The sequence below is a fragment of the Cervus elaphus genome, chromosome 28 (genome assembly GCF_910594005.1).
Source record: "Cervus elaphus chromosome 28, mCerEla1.1, whole genome shotgun sequence".
In the NCBI taxonomy this organism is placed as follows: Eukaryota; Metazoa; Chordata; class Mammalia; order Artiodactyla; family Cervidae; genus Cervus; species Cervus elaphus.
This window is the reverse complement of record NC_057842.1, coordinates 60,897,012-60,920,144: the sequence shown is the minus strand read 5'-3', so window position 1 is coordinate 60,920,144 and position 23,133 is coordinate 60,897,012. Positions and strand designations below refer to the sequence as shown.

Genomic DNA, 23,133 nt, shown 5'->3' with positions numbered 1-23,133 from the left:
TTAGGTTTCTTTTACTTTATTTTTTTTCCTCATTAACAAAGTACTGGGTGCTAATTAAGTTAAATTTGACAAATGCAGAAAGGCCAATACATACACACACACACACGGACACACACACACACACACTCTGTACATCAGGGCTCTACCACATAAATGCGAGCATTACTCTTTTGGTTTTTTATATCTTTCCAATTTTCCCTTCAAAGGAAGAGAGGAAATCTGGATCGGTTTGTTCCTCTGTTTTTAATAGGTATGACCACATCTTAAACAGAAATTTATGGACTGCTTTAAATTTAGAATAGAGGTGATAAAACGAAATTCCACTCTCTCTTCTATCTTCAAGTCACAGTTGATTAATCTAATGACTAAATGACTAAAAGTATGTTTTAAAAAAAAATCCAAATCAGATTGGAATTTTATAAAGTAAAACAAGAACCTTAGTCCAAAGCATCTAAATATTTCAAAAGCATTATTGATTTCAACTAAAAAAGATACAGATATTTAAAATTTGAACATGTCAAAGACATACAACAATAAAACCTATTAATAACAAACACTGGCACTGTTGTTTAATGTAATCATTACTTAAAATAGCCAAACTTTTTGTCCTTACATGAACCACTAGCAACAGTGTTCTCTAGAAAATCAGCAAAAATATTCCCATTTAAAATAAAACATTTTTAAACTATTTCCTTCCCCAATTGTAGGTACAACCAATGACCGAGCTACAAAGTATCCTTCCTATTGCCTTCAAGCTTTTAATTTACAGCCACTCCCTAAACTCTGGTTTTCTTAAGGTACCTAAATCAGTCTGAAAACCATGAACCTAGTAGGAAAAACATTTATATGTGTAATTTAAATACTGGAAAAGGAGCGTATGCTTCTGCATCCAATTTACATATTTCATGGCCATGAAAACATACCTGTTCTTCATTTTCTATCTGATCACTCACATCCTTCATGCCCTCGCCTTCTCCAATGCCTCCTCCCTCGTAGTCATGGAACTCAGTCGCCCCCTCTCCTGCTGAATCTTCCATAAACTCTTTGGGCAGGCAAAATCCCTTGAAAACAGAGTGAACGTTAGGTACAAATGCAATAAAGAAGTGATTCCCAGTCCTGCTGCAGGAAAAAATACCCTACATAAATGATAAATTCTTTTCTAGCTCAGTATTTCACATCTGATGGAAGGACAGGAGACTTTTTGACATTCTTTTCTTCCTTGGTGATAAGTTATTAGGCAGTTTCAAAGCTTGACATCAGATTTAATATACGAGGTTTTGACTGTGGAAGCCTCTGGTATGTAGTAATCTATCATTCGGCCAATAGAAAAATTTGAATGAGATATATACTCGGATGGTATTTAAGGAGCAAATCACCAGGGGTGGGGAGGGAGAGTAAACCCTTTCAGTGTCTAGATCCCAGAAGGCTTTTGTCCTTCTTTATCTACTTCCCAAATCAGTAAGCCAGCGAGGAAAGAGGGAAGACAAGTGCCCGTGAGGTAGAGCAATTGAAAGCAGATGTTGTGAGTGAGAGAATTCACTTTCTTTCATTAGGGAACATTTTGTGTGATGCTCCTCAAATCAAGTCCCGGTGCGTGCGTGCATGCGTGTGTGGCGAAGTTGCTTCAGTCATGTCTTACTCTGCAATCCTAAGGACCACAGCCCGCCAGGCTCCTCTGTCCATGGGACTCTCCAGGCAAGAATACTGGAGTAGGTTGCTATGCCCTCCTCCAGGGGATCTTCCCCATCCGGGGATCTGCCTGTCACCTCAGCCCGGGCTGTCTGCTGCCAAGGCGCCTGGCAACCCTTATGGCATGGGGTCTGGAGATAGAGCAACACTTGTGAAGAGTTAACAAAACTGTATTTCATGTCAGAAGGCAGCCTAAAAATAAGTATCAAAAACTAGTGTGTGGGCTGAAATTGACTAAAAAAAGAAACAGAAGAAAATAATGGCTCTCAATCAGAAATTCTACCAGAGAAAAGTATAAGCTATCACGATATTTGTCAATCTGAGGATGAGAATGTACTACAAATAAGCTGACAACAAGACCAAGATCCAAGACCCACACACACTGTGGCTGAGTTACACAGAAACAGCCTCCTATGGGTTAAGCGCTTTAATCACAACCTAGATCCATTATCTTAGCACTGCATCTCATCTGTTTTCAAGCTCCCTCAGCACGCCTGAGCGAGAACAGGAATACAGTACAGACACTTAAAAATTAAGGGAAAGGCAAACTCACTTTCAGGATATGTATTCTTAGAAAGGTGACTGGAAAATACATTTTGGTTAGAATAGTGAGGGAAATAAAAGCTACGTACTCCAGTATTCTTGCCTGGAGAATCCTGTGGAGAGAGGAGCCTGGTGGGCTACAGTCCATGGGATCACACAGGGTCAGACAAGACTGAGCACCTAAGACTTTCTCACACTATTTTAAAGAAATATGTTTAGATGCATGCAGAGTAAGTCATAAAAGGAGGGAGATTCAGACGTCCTTCCGCAGGGCACTTTACTGCTGCAGCTGAGACAGATGCTAAGCTCACAGCACCCTGCTTTTATCAGAACCACTTCTACCCCCACAACCCCATCCGTAACCACACACAGGTCTGACAGGCCACAGTCATTCTAGAACCTGTCAGACCACAGCAATGGTGCAAGTGGACAATCACAGCTGACCCAAGTCTCGGGGCACCCTCAACATACCGTCCTGTCCCTGCCTCTGCAGGCAAGTGCTCCCTCCAGAAGTGACGGGATGTAAGACTGTCTCAGTGCCCATCAGATAGAGGGGGCAAATCTGAGACTCGTTCCATTACTCAATAAAGGCACACACTTATCCTCTAGAGACAAGGGCTTGCCTCCCCATTTTTTTTAACCCTTTGTTGTATTTTAGATACTCAGAACTAAGAACTTTTGCCTGTTTACAGGAAGCCTAAACCTCACCTTCAGTTTGGAAATTCCTATCTTCATCAAGTGCATCTTACCCGAAAGATCTGAAAATACTAGGGACATTAAAAGAAAAAAACTGAACAAAAAACTATATACTTAGTTGAAGGTGGTACTCACAAAAATCCAAGTCTCATTTTACAAACGAGGAAACTGAGGCTACGAGACTCACTCACTGTGAGTCTCAGAACCAGATGCCCCTGTGACTGGCCTTACCATGGCAAGTTGAGTCTGTTAGATCTGTCTGCTGCTCCTGAATTCCAAGGGTAGGGTCTACAGTCTCTACAATATCAATGCTTTTCACAGCACTGGGATCATGGCTGAATGAAGGAATGCCTTCCCTATTAAAGATGCCCACCTCTCTTAACCTTAAGATCCCCATTACCATTTCATGAATAAGTATAGATGACTTACAACTTAATAGCGTTAAAGTGAAGTTGCTCAGTTGTGTCTGACTCTTTGCAACCCTATGGACTGTAGCCCACCAGGCTTCTCTGTCCATGGGATTTTCCAGACAAGAATACTGGAGTGGGTTGCCATTTTCTTCTCCAGGGGATCTTCCTGACCCAGAGATCGAACTCAGATCTCCCACATTGCAGGCAGACTCTTTACCCTCTGAGCCAGCAGGGATAATAGAATTAAGGATTCATTTATCCTACAGGTCTAGCTCAGAGTTATCAGAAGACTTCAAATTGGAGACAAAGAGGAGAAGGGTATGAACAGAAAGCAACAGCCTTTAGACGGACTCTCTAGTCTAGGGAACTCCCCCCATGAGGGACCTGATTTTAGTAGAAACTAAAGTAGAGACTTTAGTACAAACAAGCTTAGTAAAAGAGGAATAAACAAAGCCATAAGAAATTTGCAGGGAGGGCAAATCACCTCCTGCTATTTGTGAAGGTTCAGAATAAAAGCCCATCAAACCAAACACTGACGGGTATGGAATATTCCATGGAAACAGTCCTTACCTTCTGGGCAAGCTCCGTGAAGATCTGGGCAAGCACAGAGAGCAGCTTCGCAGTGCTGCGGTGAGTCGCCAAAGACACGGTCAGGAAGAAGAGGACGAGGTCGGAGTACCTGGACAGCACGGGCACCAGGCGCGCCAGCAGGCGGCAGGACTGGGTGAAGAGCTGGGGCAGAGCGGGGCGAGAGGCCCGCTCACACCAGGTCTCCCCGGGGGGGCCAGCTGAGTGTGCTACATGTCACTAATGGTGCATCGTGATCACACACAGGCACACCACACGTGCCCCCTGCGATTTCCTCCTCGTCCACACAGACTCTCACAACGCTACACTTCAAATTCTCAGTGACTTAAGTCACTTGTTAATATCTAGTTAACAAGGTTCTTTAGCTTTTAAAAAAAGTATGTTTATAAACAAATTCTGCTGGGATTCAAAGTTCGCACTGGAATCAATGCAACAGAATAACACACAAGTCTTATAAAGTAAGCTGTTTCTCTGGACTTAGGGAGATGACAATGTCATCCTCTCCTGGCTTACTGAAGGGAAAGGGGGTTGCCTGATATGGCCAGTGACCCTTAGTTATGGCGGTAACATCTACCATTAACATCAGACACCCAGGAGTATGTGATTAGGATATGAAAGAATTCTAGGTACGTCAACCCTAGATACTCTAGACTGCCATCATTTTTGCATTTACAATTGTAATCCTTAGCAAGTAAGCTCTAAGTTTTCCAAAGTTTGTCAGTGAGGTCTACACGCACAAAAAGATCAAATTCTTAGTGATTCTGCCAAGGAGGCCTGCTTTGGGACCAGCATGTGCAGCGAGGTGAAACCCCACTGGCTTCTGCTCAGCCCACATGGACGGTGAGAAGCTTGTAAGGATCTGCTGGTTACCGTGTGCTTGGCTGCTGTTCCGTCCTCGCCGGATGATTTCAGCCTCTCCACCAGCTCAGAGACTGTGGAAATGATCCTCTGCACGTGCAACGTGCTCACGTCGGCCCAGAAGTCCTCCTCCAGGAGTTTTGTGAGGTGTCCTAACTGCAGGTTCTCGAAGCCTGCAGCCTCTTTCATTCACAGAAAAGAACAACATGGTGAATAACAGAATAAACTCTCCTCCTCTCATTCATCCAATAATTATTCCAACATTTGTCCTTAGATATTTAAAATAATCATCAAATAAAAAAATCAAGTAAGAAACTAGTATTTTCCTGATTCTAGACATACCATCTTCTTCTTGGGGCCTTGCCTGGTCAGTGTTCTCTGTTTTTTGACTGTTTCTTTCTGCTAAGTTCTGAATGGCACAAAGGATGGCCCGGATGGCGGTTTCCATTTGCTCTGAAAAATCCTCTACAAACCCTTCATCCAGCATTTGGTTTCCTAGTAAAACAACATGGTGCAGAACAAATTTTTAAAACTCAATCATTGGTTTCAGTGCCTCTGGAAATGACTAACAATCCTCATTTGTCATTTTAACAAACAGCTGCCAGCTAAGCACTTGCTAAGGCTGAGTCACTGTCAAGCTGTGCTGGGTGTAAAGAACAAGATACATCCCTGGCGTAGATAAACCTACAAGGTTATCTCCTTGTATTAAAACAACTTTGCTGAAAGAATGCCAAAAATATGAAAACAGTTAAGACGGAGTGTATAAACACCAGCTGAATCCAAACAGGATTTCCAGCCTAAAAGAGAACTTTCTGGAACAGCCAGTGAGCCTGTGCTGTCTCCCTACCCGAGTGCTATAAAGTAAGTAATGTGACGGCAACCCAGAGGCAAGGTGCTCAAACAGAAGTTAAGAGCTATGTGCTTGGGCTTCGCGGGTGGCTCAGTGCTGAAGAGTCTGCCTGCCAATGCAGGAGACATGGGTTCGATCCCTGGTCCAGGGAGATCCCACATGCTGTGGAGCAACTAAGTCTGTGCTCCACAACTATTGAGCCTGTGCTCTAGAGCCTAGACCCAACTACTGAAGTCCGCCTGCCCTGGACGTGTGCTCCCATCAAGAGAAGTCACCACAATAAGAAGCCCACACGAAGCAACGAAGAGTAGCACCCACTCACTGCAACCAGAGAGAAGCCTGTGCGGATCGAAGACCCGACACAACCAAAGATGAAAACATTTTATACATATATATACACATAAAGAAAAGAGCTATGGGCTCCAACCACACTTCTTAGCCTTAGAACCCTGAACAGATACGTCTAGAACAAAACGACGTTTGTCCAGGACCATGTGGACTTAAATCTACAAGACAGCGCTCCTACACTGGGCTTTTACTCCCTCACTGACAAGCGGTCCTCACCTTCTTGGTTGCCTGGGGTGAGCAGGTGTGTCTTCCAGGTAGTGAAGTCATCTGCGGCTTTATTGATCTCTCTTCTTACATATTCCATGCTCTCAACTAAAGCCATCTGTGGGCCTGTTTGCTCACCCTCAACCCCTGGAAGAATGAACAAGGACTCTAGGCCTTGCAAATGAGCTGACACCTGGGACAGGCAACTCAGCCCAGAAGAGCAAACTTCAAAATCTTTCCTGCAACAACAAAAATGCCACAATGTTGAAAGCAAGGCGCTACCACCCATCCACACCCTCCCTTCCCTCCCCCCAACCACTAACACTCAGGGCACCTAGCGACTTACAGCTGGACACGCGCCACAGAGCACTACGCAGCTCACTGGAAAGCTGAGGGCGGAGCACGCCCCTCTCGTTCCCTCACTAAACCGTGACCACGCGCCCACGCGGAGGCAGAGCAGGCACCGCGCACTCACCAAGAATGAAAGAGCGCCTCGCAAGACTGCCGCCTGACTCTGTCGACGTCAGCTTTCACGGCTTTAACGGTCTTCAGCATCTCCATTAACCTCGCAGCGGACTGCTGCCAACGCGGGTCCGGTCTCCGCATGAGGCAGCCAGCGGGCAGCTGCGTTTCTGGAGCTGGGGACGGGAAGCTCAGGTCTGACGGGGTCGGGTCGGGCGCTGCTCCGGGGAGCCGCCCCTCGCGGCGCGCCGGGTCCTCCGGGCCGGGGCCGGGGCCGGGGCCGGGGCCGGCAGCTGGGCAGCACTGGAGGAGCCAGGAGAGCTGCTCCAGCAGGACTTGGGCCTGCATCGCCGCGTGCTGCAGCCTCTCCGTCCACTGCTGCACCGCGTCCTGGGGCGGGAAGGCCACGGGGTAGACGGGCGGCCCCGTCAGCCTGCCGTCCATCTCCTGCACACAACTCAGGAGGTTCCTGCGCAGAGAAACAAGCCCAGGGGAAAAACACATGGCACCTTCGACTGCGTCTGCGAGCCTGTGTTAGCAGTGAATGCACCGATTTCTGGGTGAAGTAAGGGCTCTTCCACACAATCAAGAAGAGAGGCTCCCCCAGAGGAGTAAAAGGTCTGATCACATGCCTGCCAAAGTACGTAAACACAGCCTTTGGTGTTTAAAGGTTTCAGAGTAGCAGAAGAAGGGGAACTCACTGCTTATCGTCTGCCCCGACAGGCCTCTCATACCCCGCAGTCACAGCCCCGCAGTGACCGCAGCCACTATTTTCTAAAATAAAAAATCTAGTAAATGTAGTATACTTTGCTATATAAACTCTTGTGAGCAGAGATAAAATAGCTGAAGTGACTACAGTCTAGAATATGATCTCTCAGCCAAGGATCCACTCAGCAGGTGATGACAGGCTTCCTAGCCATCCTCATCTTTTTAAATATCTGTTTCCGTTGGGTAGCATCTGGGTACAGTTCAGCAAACTGCAACTCGGTGATCCAAAAAGCCTAACGAACTGAAGTCAAATCACATCTGACCTGTGCCCAGAGGCTGGGATGCCCCGACGCCATGATGCAACCCTGTCCCTCTCTGCATGGACTGCCAACCACGGACTCCCTCACTCCAGACCCAGGTGTGGTTCAGCTGTGACCACTTTTCCCGTCTGACTCAGCCTTCAACTCATCCCCCAGAGGTGCTGCCAACACCAGGGGGCAGAAGTGTTACCATCAAAAGTAAGGGGCCGAGCCAAGGCAACCCCATCTGCCTCTTCAGGCCTCAGACCTCACATCACAACTGGGAGCAGCTCATGCAGCAACTGTGAGCCGCACAAAATTCTCCCCTATTCATTCCCAGAAACGCAGCCAGTCAGCAACACCTGAGGAGGATCCACTGCTCCGTCAGCGCCGTCAGGGACCGTCGCTGTCGGATGAGCACCTTCATCAGATGCGCCGAGAACCCGCCACACCGCTCCACGTGGCCCGCGCCCACCTCCTGCAGGGAGAGAGGAGAGCATGCTGACGGGCCGCGTGGTGAAGACGCCTCCGATCCGCGCTCCTAGAGGAGCCCCGTGGGGGCAAGCTGGGTGCTCTGCCCTCTAGAGGCCACACATCCGTCCACCTCTGGGATGCTTCCACAGACCATGGACGTTCCGTGAGCAGGAACTAGTTTAACACCAAAACTGGGTATCGGTGATCTTTTCTCAATTTACAAGGGGGGAGAAAAATCTGAGGGTGGCACTCTCAATTTGAAGTTTCTCTTCCATAATTTTTCTTAAGGATTTGGACCTGCTAGCAAACAGTGAGTAATGGAACTTGTTACCAAATACTTTCTGGTTAAGCACAAAATTACATTGACTACATCACATTCTCAGGTTGATGACTGCAAAGAACTCAGTCACCTCCAGTGATGGGCTGTGATCATGTGACCAGGTCTGAGGATGCTGTCCTGGATGGACAGGAGTCCCCAGGTCCTGCAATCCCAAGGCTCCATCATCCTACCTTGGCAGGAGCCGCCAGGACCGCACTAAGCCTGACGTGCCGTGCAAGAGAACGATAGAAGTACTTCTGGCAGCTCTCCCACGAAGACGAGATTTCTGTAAGCAACCTGGAGGAGAAATCAACATGATGTAATTAATTAAAACCACTATCTCCACCCCAGATCCTGAGGAGTCAGAGACTGGTCCATTCAGCCACAACCAGAAGCCACGAGTCTGATCAGATTTACTTCTGTGAGGACCCACTGAATTAAGTACTCATCAGTCCTTTACACAAAGGATGTGACAATAACATGAGGCCTTAGAAGAGGTCTGTGTACACGGCACGCTTAAGAAGGTGACCATTCTCCTACAGATTTTCACCTGTACATTCAAGCCAAGTGAGCAGGCCTCAGGAAAAAATCAAAGGGCCAAAAAAACAATGGCAGAGATGAACATGAGGAGGAAAGAGAAACGAAAAGAAGAAAATCAACAGTTACTAACACTTGCTTTAAATGCTCAAAGTGGTCCCTTGTCTTCCTCACCCCACCAGACTCCCAACAGAGCCCAGAGTCCAGTGTTTTACATTCGCTCCTTACCTTTTAAAAGGGCAGAAGGAGAGGGAAGTTTTTTAGAAAAGAAAATTAACACTTGCTAGGTTCACCACCTGCCAGTCCCGAGCCGGTACTCTTCTAAACGTTATCCTTACGGCGACTCTAGGGCAGAAGCACTGCTGCCCCCACTCTGGCAGATGAGGCCGTGGGGGCTCAGCGGACTCGCTCCATTTATAATTAAAAACACCAACCTAGAATCAGCCTCCTGAGTGCTGCTGACTATAGACAATGCGCTCTGGAGATCCAACGGGCGAAGATGGAGCATTTCTTGAGGGTTTTTTGTACGGGCCCAGGAAAGACCTTTGCGATACGACAAACCTAGGAAATAAACAGCATGTTTTTAAATAAAGAAACTCTGAAGAGAATGGATTAGCAATGCCACCGCTAATCAAAGTCGTGTCCTGGGAACAGCACTGCCCAGGACTCTCAGGCCCTGCCCCACACTGAGCAAAACAGAATCCGCTTCTGCACTTCAGCAAGATTCCCCCGGTAGTTCATACCCGAGTTACGTCGAGAAGCGCCGCTCTCTATGCAACACTGGAAGGGTATGTGCTCATGAAAATAAAACACATGGTTTCCGGGAAACCTCACTGCAAAACCGTGAGACTATTTGAGAGTCACAAATGGTCATCATAGGATTTTCGTATGTGTAAGTAGAACTCCCAGAATGGCATTTCAAAACCTTGCCTTCCACCTTATGTTTCGCACTATCTCAACGTTGTCTACAAAGTTTCCCCAAATCAACCGTGTTATTTTTCTTCCTAAAAGCAGATGAGTGTACTCCACTGAGTTTCCAGTGAAAACTGTACCAGCTCTTGTCAGGTGTTTGAAGAGATCTGCTAAAGCTCGCTGCTTCTGCCTGAGAATGTGCTTGGCCTCCGACCGCTGCTTCTCCTTCTCTGCGGAGGGGTCCACCTTTAAGCTCTGAAGCTCACTCACAAAGGAGATGACTTCGCCTGCAGGGAAGACAAGGGGGAAACACGGAAATCCCCAGGAATCCTTAATAGACTCAGATTACCCAAGACCAAGGACGTTTTGGGAACAAACACCAAGTGTCATTCATCTTTATATCTAACAGTCCTCAGCACTGGTAAATTCTCAGTAACAGCTGAGGACACGCATGACAAGAGAAGAATCAGAAACAATCTATCTTGACAACAAACAGCCCAAATAAAAGGAGCTAATCTTTTTATCCAGGGGTTTTATAATCAGTCAGGCAAAAAACACTTACTGAACCTGGATCATGTGCCATGATTTACACTAGGAACTTTAAACACTTGAATAAATTTCCCGTGACTGCGACATGAACTGAGCTTCTATGCTGTACCGTGCACTTCGAAAACGTCCTTCTAACCTGTCCGCTCCACTCTGAGAGGCTCAGCAAGTCTAGTCACTTTCCAAAGGCCATTCAGCTACAGAGCGGACCTGAAGCCAGGACCTCCAGACCTTCTTTGTAGCCACTCTAAGAGGCTCAGAAAGTCTACTCATTTTCCAAAGGCCATTCAGCTACAGAGCGGACCTGAAGCCAGGACTTGAACCCTGGCTGAACTGACTCCAATGCCCAGATTCTTTCTCCAGCACTGGGCTGCCTTAGGCGCTGCCAATCTGCCACAGGAAGTGTCATAAGTGGACTGCATGTCCTGCCAAGTCCACGCCGAAGTCCTCATCTCCTAGGACCTCAGAATATGACTGGATTTAGAGATGGGGCCTTTAAAGAGCCCATGAAGATAAAAGGAGGCCTTGTGGGTGGGCTCTAATCTAATCTAGCTGGCAACCTTAATAAACAGGGACACAGAAAAGGCAGCTACAAGCCAAGGAGAGAGCCTCGGAAAAAACCAGCCCTGCTGACACTCTCATCTTGGACTTTCAGTCTCCGAAACTGTGAGAAAACAAATTTCTATTGTTTAAACCACCCAAGACGTGGCACAGCTGCCCCTTGAACAACGTGGGTTTGAACGGTATGGGTCCACTTACTTACATGGGAGGTTTTTTTTTCCCCAAGAGTAAATACCTCAGGGCTTACACGCGCCCGAGTGAATGAATTCGTGGATGTGGCACCTGGACACAGATGCCCGACTCTAAGTGACACTTGGGTTTCCCAGCTCTAAGGGGCGATGCCCCCAGCGCCCGCGCTATTCACAGGTCAGCTGTACGTTGCCAAGGCAGCCAAGCAGACAAAGGCAGGCGGTCCAGCCTCCAGCGGAGAGCCTGCACCCCCACACGCTCAGCACAGCACCAGCAGAGGTCGCCGTGCGTCTCCCAAAGGGCACGCCTGGGGTCTGCAGGCCACGCACCCCCATCACTGGGCGCAGGCAGGCAGCTTATCTTGAAAATTGGTTATTAGGCTATTACTCTAACAAGCTGGTTTTTACTTTATTTACTTGGCTGTGCCAGGTCTTAATTGCAGCATGTGGGATCCAGTTCCCTGACCAGGGATCAAATCTGGGTCCCCTGCATTGGGAGCACAGAGTCTTAACCACTGGACTGCCAGGAAAGTCCTGCTAATGAGTTTTTTTTCTTTTTAAATATTTTTCTGATGTCAGACTGCAGCCTTACTGGAGAAGGACCAGCTTCACTGTGACCCCACACTTGTTGGGGCTGGGTGGAGGTGGAGAAAGTGGTGAAAGGCTGCCAATGGCCCAAACAGTCTATTAAGTTCTGGATCCCCTTTCCCAGCCATTGCTGATACACTGCAGAGCAAGAACAACCAGGGAGATGAGACGCTGTGCCTCTTTGAAGTGAAAGGAAAAAGAAAGGGACTGTGGATGAACTTTCCTTCTCCTTTAACTCGAGAGAGACAACATTCTGAGAGGTAGGGACAGCGTCCAGACTCTGAGAAACCCTTCACTCCTGGCCCTGACCGGGAAGAGCTGACATGGGCAGGGCTGCTGTAGCGAACGGCTACACCGCCCGGTCTGCACGAGGAGGACAAGACGGAAACCACGGTGACCATCTCCGGTCTCCGCGGACGGCGTCCGGGTTTTGGCTGGCTTGTGACCCACTTGCTTGTTCAATCACCTGCTCTACGCTACTAGGACACAGGTAATGAACTCCAGCTTTCCTGGGCCACCGGGGCCACCTCAGAAGGAAAGCCCCCTCGGTCTGCGCATGCACCCACCGGTGAACTGGTCGAGGCCCTCCACAAGGCGGGGCAGAGGGCTTCCCTCGATGAGCGTCAGGCACATCTTCCTCATGCGTTTCAGGAGTTTCGGCAAGCGACGCAGAAGGGCCCCTTCCGAGGGGAGCGGGGCGCCCTGACACGGCTCTGGAACAGTGGCCTGTGAGACAGAGGATAACAGTCACGGTCCACCCCGACACGGGTGCGGAATTAAACGTCGTGCCCTCCACACATGGGCTCAGCAGCAGGAAGTTCCCCCTGCCCCGTCTCTGAAGTCTCACAGAACAAATAAAACATCACCAAAAGAAAGACAGCATGTGCCTCAGGAGCTTAGAAGTGTGTGGCTGGGGTGCGAGGCCCCTCAGGGAAGCCCCCAGAGCTGCCGTCCGCGCTCCTGCTCCTGAAGGCGGGACTGGGCAGCCTAGCTGCTCCCTCTGAGATCATGCGCCACATCGCGCTTCTCAGACACGGGCAGCGTGAACCTGACCGCCAAGGCCTACTTCAGCCGCCATCTCTCATCACCCTCTAATTCCTGACACTTCTAATACCAGGATCCAGATACTAGGGAAGGCAGCAGATGAAGGGAAACTAGGCAAAGGGAAAAGGGTTCGTCTGTTGAGGGCACAGTTTCACTCCTTTTTTCCCTGAGGAATCCCTGAAATTCTTGTGCTTTCATCGATAACAAAAAATTTGATTAGCATTATGAGCGGTGAGGTGATGAATACAATCAAAAGAAAATAAATTTGGCAGTCATATCATATGTGTGCAGCCATATCACAGCTGGAGGCTCACTTTCTACTAAGCTTTCTGAACTATTAACATATTTAACACAGCTTGAAGAACTGCACTGCTAACTCTCTAACCCAGCGTGGAAAGCACAACATGACGGCAAGAGCCATTGCTCCCCTCACCCGGTGACTCTGCAGCAGGGACACCCTCCTGCAACAGACCTGCTCACTCAAGGTCTTGATAACTGTTTCCATTTTCAGGAATTTCGTAAGCCAGTTCTTAAGTCTTGGTGCTTGAAACTGGCCGTGATGGAAGTTCACACATTTCCACACCATGGTCATCAGCAACCGCTTCAAAGCAGCAGTCACCACACACCGTCACTCCTGGTGTGTGCAGCAGCCTCATCACGTGAGGTCCCAAAGGCAGCTTCCATGTCCTGTTCCTAAGCTGATGCCCTAAATCTTCCCTTGCGGGTAAGTGAACTGTTCACAGTTAAGTACAATGGTTTTGTACACAGGCCCACATTAAGCTTCCAGCACGAAGATTACCGCTTTTTGCCTTACTAGGCAGCAGGGTCAGAAAGACGAACACCACACCACTAGCCCAAAGAGGAAGATTTCAAAGGCATTCCCTCACCTAACTCTCAGGGCAGGTCTCCCACAGAAAGCACAGACCGCATCCAACCAGCTCAGGAAGAAGTAAACACCATCCCGTGAGCTAATACCTGTGTGGCTGCTGGCCGGGCTAACAGGGTCTCCTTCAGCGCCCTGTTCAGACTCTGAATGGGGGACTCCTCACTCGCGGCGGCACCTGTCGGCCTTGGCAAAGGGTCCGGCTGCTCCTCCTCGTCACCTTCCACCAGGGATGATCGGCAGGGTTCGCTCAGGATAGCTTCAAATTTCTTCATGAATTTAAAGAGGGTTCTGGCCCCCAGGTAATGGGAGATAAGGGCAGGAAAAAGTAAAAATGGGAAAGTGAGGAAATATGTAAATGACATAATGCATACACAGGCAACTTAAGAACTTGTACTTTTGGTATACAACGAGTGTCTTAGAAACTCATAATCTTTTGTTTTTTTTTAAAGGAAAAAGCATGGCAGGTATTCTGATCTCAACTGAAGCCAGGAACGGCGGGATCCCTTGGCTGAAGGCGAGCAGGTGGCAGAGGACTGGACCTTCAGCAGCACGCAGTCTGCTCTGCCTCCAGACACATCAGCTCCTCCCGCAGTGAGACTGCGTTGGGTGGGAGGGTGGTGCTGTGCAGACAGCAGAACAGTCCAGTGTTTTTACCAAGTTTAAGGCAGCACAAGTCAGGCCTCTGTAACAATGCAGTCATGCTGTCTACCATTCAGAAATTCTGAGTTCTGGCCACTCCCCGTTTTAAAAGATGGATTACCTGTGTGTCTTTTCCACAGATTGCTTAATAGACCAGAAGCTGACATCATTCCACTTGGATATCTTAACGAATTCCTGTAAGAAAAATGAAGCTCAAGGATGGGCTTTACAAAGCTGGTGTCATTCTGCCTCTTTCTAGATCACCCGTGTGATGACCAGAGCACTCTTCATCCCTGACACAGGACGGCGTGTCAGTGAACAAGTAAAACAAGTCAAATAAAGGGACTTGTGTTTATCTCACAGGGATGGAAAAATTGCTGCTACGATCGGTATGTCGCTGTGTACTCCAGCATAAACCGGTGTTGGGTCCACAACAGCTGCGAGTATCAAACAGGATTCTCATTGCCCACCCCCCCCCCGGCCCCGTACCCCCGCAGCCCACAGCCCGACACCAGGTGGCGCTCCTCTGAGCTGAAGAGGGAGCTGCCGTCCAGCTGCAGCTGGGGCGTGGGCCCTAACAGTCCTCTTAGGCGCCTCTGATGGCAGCCGCTCCACGGAACCCTCGCACACGTGGCCAGAGCGGCCATGGAGCCCATGCCACAAAACGCAGAACCTGCTGCTGCGATGCTCCCCTCCATTCCTCAGAGCCCCCGTTTCACTGGATTAAAAAACAGAACTGGAAAAGAATTTGCTGCTTTTGTTCTCCCAAGAGTGATTATGACTGCTGTTCATCTTACCTGAAGCTCCTTTTCTAGGGGGGATCGAAGTTCCACAATTTTGGCCTGGACCCGGTCAAAGAATTGCTTGTAATAATGGTACAGGTTCCACAGAACACTGCAAAGTGCATCTGGAAAAAAGGAAAAGGAAATGAAAACCACGCGTGCTGCTGGCTTCTCCCTCGGGGCTGCACACTTAGAGGTGATCCTCCCTCGTGACTCTCTGGGCCACGACCTCACAGCAGAGCACCCAGAGATTATGTAACAGCTCACGGGGGAGCCGGGCTTAGCGGTTCCCAGAGGTGCAGGCTGCCAACACTACCCCTGTTTCCTTCATTTCAGTCTGCAGTGGATATTTTCTTCCATCGCACTTTTGTTCTTAAAAGAGGCATACTGAGATGTTCTACCAAACTCACAATTTCCAACTCTTTCTCAGAATCTGACTGTGCAGTCAGCAGAAACTAAGCCCGTTTTAAAAGATGGCATATTAAGAGCTCACCTTGACTACTCATCCACGTAAATCTATACCTTACAGTGACACTCTTCTCTAAACTGCTGTGGTCAGGGACGGTAACTGACAGAAGTTTTCTGTGCAGTTGCTTGATATGTGGCAGTGCTCTCCTGAGATCAAAGAACCTAATTATAGCCTGGATCAAGCAGAAGCTGAGTGGGACATATGCGCCGTCTAGACAGACAGACGTGCTGCCTCAACACACCAGCTCCCAGGGTCTGCATCTGTTGCCTTGCCGCTGCCACAGTTCACCAGCCAGGGATTCAGTTATAACCAGTCTGCACTTGATTTCTGTGTTTTTCTCTTTATCTCACCTGAATCACATTACAGTAAAAGACAACTGAAAATGATTTATTTAAAACCTGGTATGCATCAAGACACCTGTCTCACGAATTCAGAGCCTAATCATTTTAACAGCATACGGTAAAATTAAAGAAAAAAAATTTGATACACACATATGTATATCCTCACCTTTTCCTTCGACTTGTGGCATCAGCAAGACATGACAATGGAAAACCAGTAACATCTGAAGCCGTATGTGGAACTCGCCCAGTGAGGATCCTTCAATAAACGCTTGTAAAGTGCTCACCAGCAACATCAGGGTCATCTGTTTGTCATCTTTAGAGATTCAAAGAGGAAAACACACGCGTGTCTGCACTCTTCACGCAGCGTCCTAATACACACACCCTACTATGAGGTCCCCGCGGGACACCAGCTAACGTGAGTTGGAGCAGGACCACAGCTCAATTTCAAGCTGGTTTACAAAGGGCAGCTGCACTCCCAGTGTGTGTGACACGCACTCGTGGCAAACGGGGGAACTGGACTATGAGGCCCTCGTTCTAAGCATGAGATGAAACCCTCTTAACTCAAGCACTGTAACTGCCACCTACCAAGACAGAAACTCCCCCTGACTTGTCCCATGGACCCAGAGAATAAGGAAGTCTTATCTTACAACTGGCTCTCTAGACTCTGGATAAGTCACTTAAGCCTCTCTGACTGTCATCATTGTTCTCAGTAAGAAAAGAACTACACAGCTTTTTCGGCTGGCCTCTCGGGAATACGGCAGTCACACAATATGTCCTGTGTGGAAGCAGTGGGGGGACAGGGGAGCGGTAAACCCCAGATGCTGCAGCACGTCAGGCTTAGCCCGGACCCTCCACATAAGCGGGAATTCGCGGCCAGGCGTTACCTTCTTGCTCCTCTGTCTGCTCCTGCATGTGCTTCTCCAGCATCTGGTAGATGGAGAACCAGTGCCTCGTGGATTTCTCAGTGTGGCGCTTCAGGGTATTATCCAAACTCATGGACCAGCAGCTGCAATGTGGGAGGAGAGGCCAAGGAGGCATGTAAGGAAACCCATTCAAATACGTGAAACCTCGAAGACGGGAGCTAAACATCCACAGTTCTCTCCTCCTACATGAAGACGGAAAAGCTGCCGCTCTGCTGCCTCAGAATGCATGCTGCTCTCTGGTCTCCAGCTGACACATGACCCCAACTCTCAAGAAACAGCCCATCCAAAGTCCCTGTCCCTACCATGTAATCAGGAGGGGGAGTGGCAAATGAATCACTCACTTCAGTTCCAGTTTACGCCAACGGATGATCAACTGACTGACCAAATCAAGATGTTTCCTCAGGGACAGGGCTCGACTTGCATTCTCCTCCCAATCCTGACGAGACACAGAAGAAATTCACTACAGCCGTTATTCAGCCCCCTGATCACCTCCTCCCTCAGGTACATCCTTGACTTTTCTTAAGCAAAGACCACTGGGACCTTAAACAACTTCTATACTGATGTACCAGGTGGCGCTAGTGGTAAAGAACGCGTCTGCCAATGCAGGAGACATAAGAGACATGGGTTTGATCCCTGGGTCAGGAAGATCCCTTGGAGGATCTTGGCAACCCACTCCAGGAGTCTTGCCTGGGAAATTCCACGGACAGAGGGGCCCGGTGGACTTCAAGCCTAGGGTCACAAAGAGTCGGACATGACTGAAGCAACTTAGCATGCCTGCACGCACCAGCACGTAACCACCCTGCTTATCCAGCTCGGAGATCTTCCTGGCGGCCTGACTAACCTCCAGCTGAGCAAACAGCACAGGGTTTGCAGACCCGAGTCTGAATCTCTGTATTGTCAGTCACGTGACCCCCCTTAAAGTCCAGAGCCCTAATCTGAAAAGCAGGGGAGCACCAGCCACTTCAGAGGCTATGAGAGGACTGAGGGGGTGAAGATGCAGCCAGTCTGAAGCCAAACTTGAACAATAAGAGAATCTTCGGTTGATGACAAACTGAGGACTAGAGAGAGAATCCTCTTACCTGTGCCTTTGCCAGAAGGATCTCTAAGCCATTCAGGAACTTTGAGATGGGGCTGGAAAGTGGGAAACTACAGATTCGGTCCATTACAACCAGCAGCTGCAGGGGGGAGAGAAAAAGATCTGGGCATGCTCATGGGACTATCAATCGCCCACAGTCACAGGGTACTGAAGACCGGCCCTGCTTCACAAGCACCCATGAATGCTCTGGGTAAAACTCCAGGGCTGTGGATCCCGCCCAAGATAAACACTTTCTCTGCTGTATTACTCTGGAAGGGAGGCTCAGTTTGATAAGGTAATTGCTCTTATTACTCTCTTATAAGTTATTACAGAATTAGCTGAAGATCACAGAGCAAGGATCTGAGTTAAAACTACCAAGCTTGAAAAAGCCAGACCCTTGTTTACAGAAGGAAGTGTCTGAATAAAGAGCAATGCAGCAGCATTTCATATGTGGATGGCAAACCCTGAGCAACAGATAAAGTAAGTGGAATCTCAAACACCATTCACAAGCAGCATTACAAACATGTATATTCTTCCTACAGGAAACAGTGCCTCCTCGAACCGCGTTCTGTAAAACCTCCGTGTCACCAGTGTGCAAGTCGATGCACCTGGGACAGTGAGAAGCCGCCTCCCCACCGCCGCCCCACCTGCTCAAGCGCCGGGTGCTCTGGCCAATCCTGCAGCAGCCGGTGAACCGCCTCCGAGAAGCCCTGAAGCACGGGCTGGCACTGCCGAGCTTCTGGGATGTTGGGGTGATGGTAGAAGTCGTAGGGCCCGTCAGGCTTCACCATCAGGTCTGAGGTCGCTTCCCCAAAGAGAGTGTTATGGGATAGGGTGCAGGCCAAGAGCTGGCTGCCCAAGAGCTGGTCATTCAGCTCAACTCCTGTGAAGTCATTAACAAGATCACAGGAAGGTTGGTGTTAAGTTACAAAGATGTTAGAAACATGCTCAGAAATAATGAATGACAGAGACTGAATGCAGCAGACATGGCAACGCCATTCCCCCCAAAGCAACACAAGCCCAGGAGACTGTGACTCTGATACTAAGTGGTCACCAAAACCTGCCAAGTTTCAGGATACACAGATGCTGCCTCCACATAATCAAAGAGGGTGCAGTTTGAAGGATTCAAATTCCCAGTTTTGGGGGCTCTTCTCGGCAGAAATGAAAGCTTCCTTCCTACTTAAACCATGGTGTTTTGTTTTCATGAGAAATAGAGGCAGAATGAAAGCTTCCTTCCTACCTGCATGGAACAAATCATGAGGTCATGTAGGAAACTGCATCAAACCATACCCTGTGAAATTAATTTCTGAGTTCCTGGGCTACTCCCAGAAATACATGATTTCATTAGAAAAGCACCAAAGCTGTTAGAGGGAAATTAGAAATAATGTGGAGAAACAAGACCATTAAAACTAATAGCGTATCCTTACTTTCTTAATCCCTTTAACCCAAAGTATTCAAAGGATGAGAAACCATGGTTATGGCAGAATTTTAAATCGATTTTAGAATTAGCTTTAAGTCCCTTAAGTTAAGGGAAACGCCATCATTTCGAACTTAGCAAAAACAGGGAGGTAGCAGTTTTAACTGTTCCAGAAGCAGCAATCACATGACTCATTCTGATTTCCCAAGAGCTAAAGAGAAGCAAACCACCATACCCATCAGGGGGTAGAAGTGTGTCACGAGAGAGGCCCCCGTCTGGTAGCAGGACAGAAACAGGCTGAGGTAGTGCTCTGCCCCGTGGGGCGGTGGACTCTGCTGGTACCAGAGGGACCGGGCGAAGCCGAGGCACAGCTGCTGGTGGACGCGCGTCACAGCCTGCATGGAGCTCTGCGACAGGCCGGCGGGGGCTGCCTCTTCCTGCCCACCTGAAGGCCCCTTCTCCTCTAGTGTGGGTTCTGCCAAAATATCTGCGAAGTCCTGTAAATAACATTACAGCAAGTGAACTTGTGCAAATAAAAATCCAGTTCTAATCAGACTGAAAGGAATGGGGAGGGATGGAGTGTGAATGATCAAGATGAAGTAGCATTCATTATGTGCATTAAGAAGTTATTTTAAAAATTACAAAACCGTTCAAAGGGAATGTAACAGCACCTAACAAAGTGTTGCAGTCAGTTATAGAGTGAATCCCAAGAGTTCTCATCACAAGGAAAAAAGTTTTATTTTTTATCTATATGAGTGATGGGTGTTCACTATATTGTGGTAATCGGTGCATGACAGATAGAAGTCAGATCATTATGCTGAGCACCTTAAATTCAAACAGTGCTGTGTGTTAATTATATCTCAATAAAACCGGAAGGGGGGAAAAAACCACCCAGCCAATCAGAGGTGAGGGGTGTGGCCCAGGGGAGCACACTACCTACCTGCTCGTGCGGCGGGAACTGGCTCCTGAAGGCGCGCTCCTCTTCCTCCTCCTCGCCCAGCGCTGTCCGGGGGGTCCTGCCCCGGTATCTGTACAGGCTGCTCTCCTGCGCGGCCTTCTCCTGGGCTATGCGTTCCTGCTCGTCCCACTCATTGATGATTTCCTGACAAATCACACATTCCAGCAGAAGCTTATTTGCCTTTGCTCAGGCACTTAGTGAACAAAGGCAGGATTTGCTATCTATTTCTCATTTCTCATGAAAACAAAACACCAGGGTTCAAAAACAAACAAATGACCATGTCCAAGAAACTATTCCATGTAGCAGAGAGTAAATGGGCTTTGTTTTCAAACTATGTATCTGTAGCAAACTGGTTTTCCTACATTCTTCCTTGCTGTATTGTTACGATTTTGCAGGTGTGAAAATCTGCAGGACTGGGGACCTGCTGTCAGGCCTGGGTGGCGCTCTGTGTCAGGGGTCAGCAAAGTGGGCATGTGATGCAGACTCACTTGGCCAGCACCTCAGGGAGATGGATGGCCCATGGGTTCGGCAAAGAGAAAATAGACGGGGGACTGGTTGTTCCTGGGGAACCAATCAGGTAAAACTGGGCCATACCAGACATTTCCTAAATTCCCTACTACCTCTAAAGTTCTCTAATTGGCAAAAACTATCAAGAAACCACCCAGTACTGAGGAGGACTGAGGACATGAGCCTCCTCCATTCAGGAAGACAGTTTGTATCAGAAGCCTAAGCCAGCAGTTAACCTTTGTCTCTGCAATTCTGCTTTCTCGAAATTTTACCCAAAGATCTAGCTTTAAGACTTTCTTAGAATGGCACTGGTTTGGGTTTTTTTCTCTTCTAAAATAGCAAAAAGACTTTACATACAAATGTAAATATTTAGTGATAGGGATATACCAATGTGTTAACAGTTCATATGGTTCACATGGCTTTAAGTGGCAGAATCTAACAATTTAGCTTATACTTATTCTTTTAACTGTCTACAGTGAGAACAAACTGCTTTTGTTGGTAAGCGAGGAAAGCAGAAGTTATTTTCTTAATGTTAATAGAAGTTGATACCGTTACATGGCAAAACCCATCATAAACAAAGTCAACACCAACAAACGAGGAGAGACCATCTGCAATGTGCATCAGGAACAAAGGACTGACGTCACTAGTAACTTTTTTTGATCTCTCAAAAACTAACAGAGACCCCTAAACCTGACAATTAAATGTGAAAAAGCAAGAAACAGCTACTCGATCCCCACTCCCTAACCACACGATCCCATCTATGTCGGGCGCCCTGCTCGCGTCCCCGGCGCCCGGCTGGAGGTGGGCCCACCTGACAGGCGTGTCTGAAGAGCTGCAGGGCCCGCTGGTCCAGCTCTCCCTTGCAGAGCGCGTGGGAGCGCAGGTAGAGGAGCGCGTTCAGCAGCAGCTGCTCTCGGCTTGGGCAGGGGCTCTGGCCCTTCTCCTCCAGCTCCCGTCCTCCCGAGCGCTTGAGCGTCAGCTTGCTGAGGCCACGCAGCACCTCCTCTGACTTCACAGAGCACAGAGCGTCTGCGTGGGCGTAGTAGGTAGGGAAGGCAGGGCCCACCGACGGGAAAGCCAGCAGGGACGTGGCCAGGGCCCGCAGCCCGTCTGCGCCAGCCAGGCCAGCCTGGAGCGAGGCGTGGACCTCGCCCGCCACCAGCCGCATGCCGTGCTGCAGCTGCAAGATGGAGGCCTGCAGCGGGGCCGTGGCGTCCGGGTACAGGGCAAACTCCTCGGCCAGCCGCCTCCGGAACTGGTGCTGCGAGTGCTGCCAGGAGGCCTCCTCCTTCAGGAGGTTCTGGGCCACCTGGGCGGCCCGAGGCCCATCCGAGCGCAGGGCCTGCAGGAGCCGCGTGAGCAGATCCTGGGCGGCGGGCGCCTGGGCGACGCTGCTGACGTAGTGGTGGACCTCCTGCACCAGGGCCTCGTACGTAGGCAGCGGGGGCCGGCAGGCCTGCTTCTTGGACAGGCTGCGGACTAAGTTCTCCAGCTGATCAATTCTCTGGCGAAGCAACCTAAAGGCAAACCAACACCACAGGCAAATTCCATCAGAGGCAAAACAACAAATCTAGACTGAGCTCTTGGGAAATAGAAGGCAGGCATTTCAGTTTCTGAGGCCTAAAATGATGATATACTGACAACTACAGTGAGAATGGACTACACACCTGCAGCATTTACCGCGTGTGACCCGTGTCGTCAAGCACTTTGGACGCACATCCCACTGAGGGAGGCACTATCTTATCCCGCTGTTACAGAGAGGGCACTGCAGTGTGAGGCACTGAGCGGTCTACCCGAGCTCTCAAGCTGATGGAACTCAGAACCACTAAGCAGTACCTCCTCAGGTACCAGGTGCCCGGGTGTCGGGCGTGGCACCCGACTCCTTCCACACCAAGAGGAAGCTCTGCGTCCAACCCTCCCGGCTCCATGCGGGTCCTCCCGCTCCTTGCACAGAGCATACTTTTCCTGACTATAACTGTGGCTTTGGGATCTACTTGCTAACAGAGCTCACAGATGTAGATCATAAGTTCAGCTTAACACTGTAATTACACTGCAAAATGTCTTTTTGAAAAGAAGATTCCAGCTGATAATCCCAAGTTGCAATAATCATCACTGCACAGTGTCACCTGATGTGAGGGTGAGAATGACTGAGGATGCCGTCCTCTTCCAGGTCTCTTCCGGTCTGCAGCTGGAGTGAGAGGTTCCGGGTCTTCCACTCACACTGCAGCTGGTGTAACTAGCACAAAAGGAGAGACTGGCTTGCCGCGCCCAGCGAGGACCAGGCCTGAGACACGCAGCCCTGCGGGAGGGTC

The 23,133-nt window shown here is 49.0% G+C and overlaps 1 protein-coding gene across 2 annotated transcripts in view; it reads right to left on the bottom strand.

Moving 5' to 3' along the window:
• Positions 1-23,133, bottom strand: part of MDN1 (midasin AAA ATPase 1) — a 135,845-nt gene that overhangs the window by 20,455 nt on the left and 92,257 nt on the right. For both annotated transcript variants that reach the window (XM_043890266.1, XM_043890268.1), the window contains exons 62-84: positions 22,948-23,057; positions 21,633-22,338; positions 20,297-20,458; positions 19,592-19,853; positions 18,587-18,822; positions 17,944-18,039; positions 17,206-17,300; positions 16,826-16,947; positions 16,108-16,254; positions 15,147-15,256; positions 14,471-14,544; positions 13,800-13,998; positions 12,347-12,506; positions 10,038-10,184; positions 9,420-9,546; positions 8,640-8,745; positions 8,018-8,133; positions 6,662-7,117; positions 6,199-6,425; positions 5,127-5,279; positions 4,797-4,966; positions 3,909-4,070; positions 924-1,061 (exon numbers count right to left, since the gene is read on the bottom strand). In XM_043890266.1, coding sequence (XP_043746201.1) covers positions 924-1,061; positions 3,909-4,070; positions 4,797-4,966; positions 5,127-5,279; positions 6,199-6,425; positions 6,662-7,117; positions 8,018-8,133; positions 8,640-8,745; positions 9,420-9,546; positions 10,038-10,184; positions 12,347-12,506; positions 13,800-13,998; positions 14,471-14,544; positions 15,147-15,256; positions 16,108-16,254; positions 16,826-16,947; positions 17,206-17,300; positions 17,944-18,039; positions 18,587-18,822; positions 19,592-19,853; positions 20,297-20,458; positions 21,633-22,338; positions 22,948-23,057 — 4,281 coding nt within the window. The remainder of the gene's footprint in view (positions 1-923; positions 1,062-3,908; positions 4,071-4,796; positions 4,967-5,126; positions 5,280-6,198; positions 6,426-6,661; positions 7,118-8,017; positions 8,134-8,639; positions 8,746-9,419; positions 9,547-10,037; positions 10,185-12,346; positions 12,507-13,799; positions 13,999-14,470; positions 14,545-15,146; positions 15,257-16,107; positions 16,255-16,825; positions 16,948-17,205; positions 17,301-17,943; positions 18,040-18,586; positions 18,823-19,591; positions 19,854-20,296; positions 20,459-21,632; positions 22,339-22,947; positions 23,058-23,133) is intronic.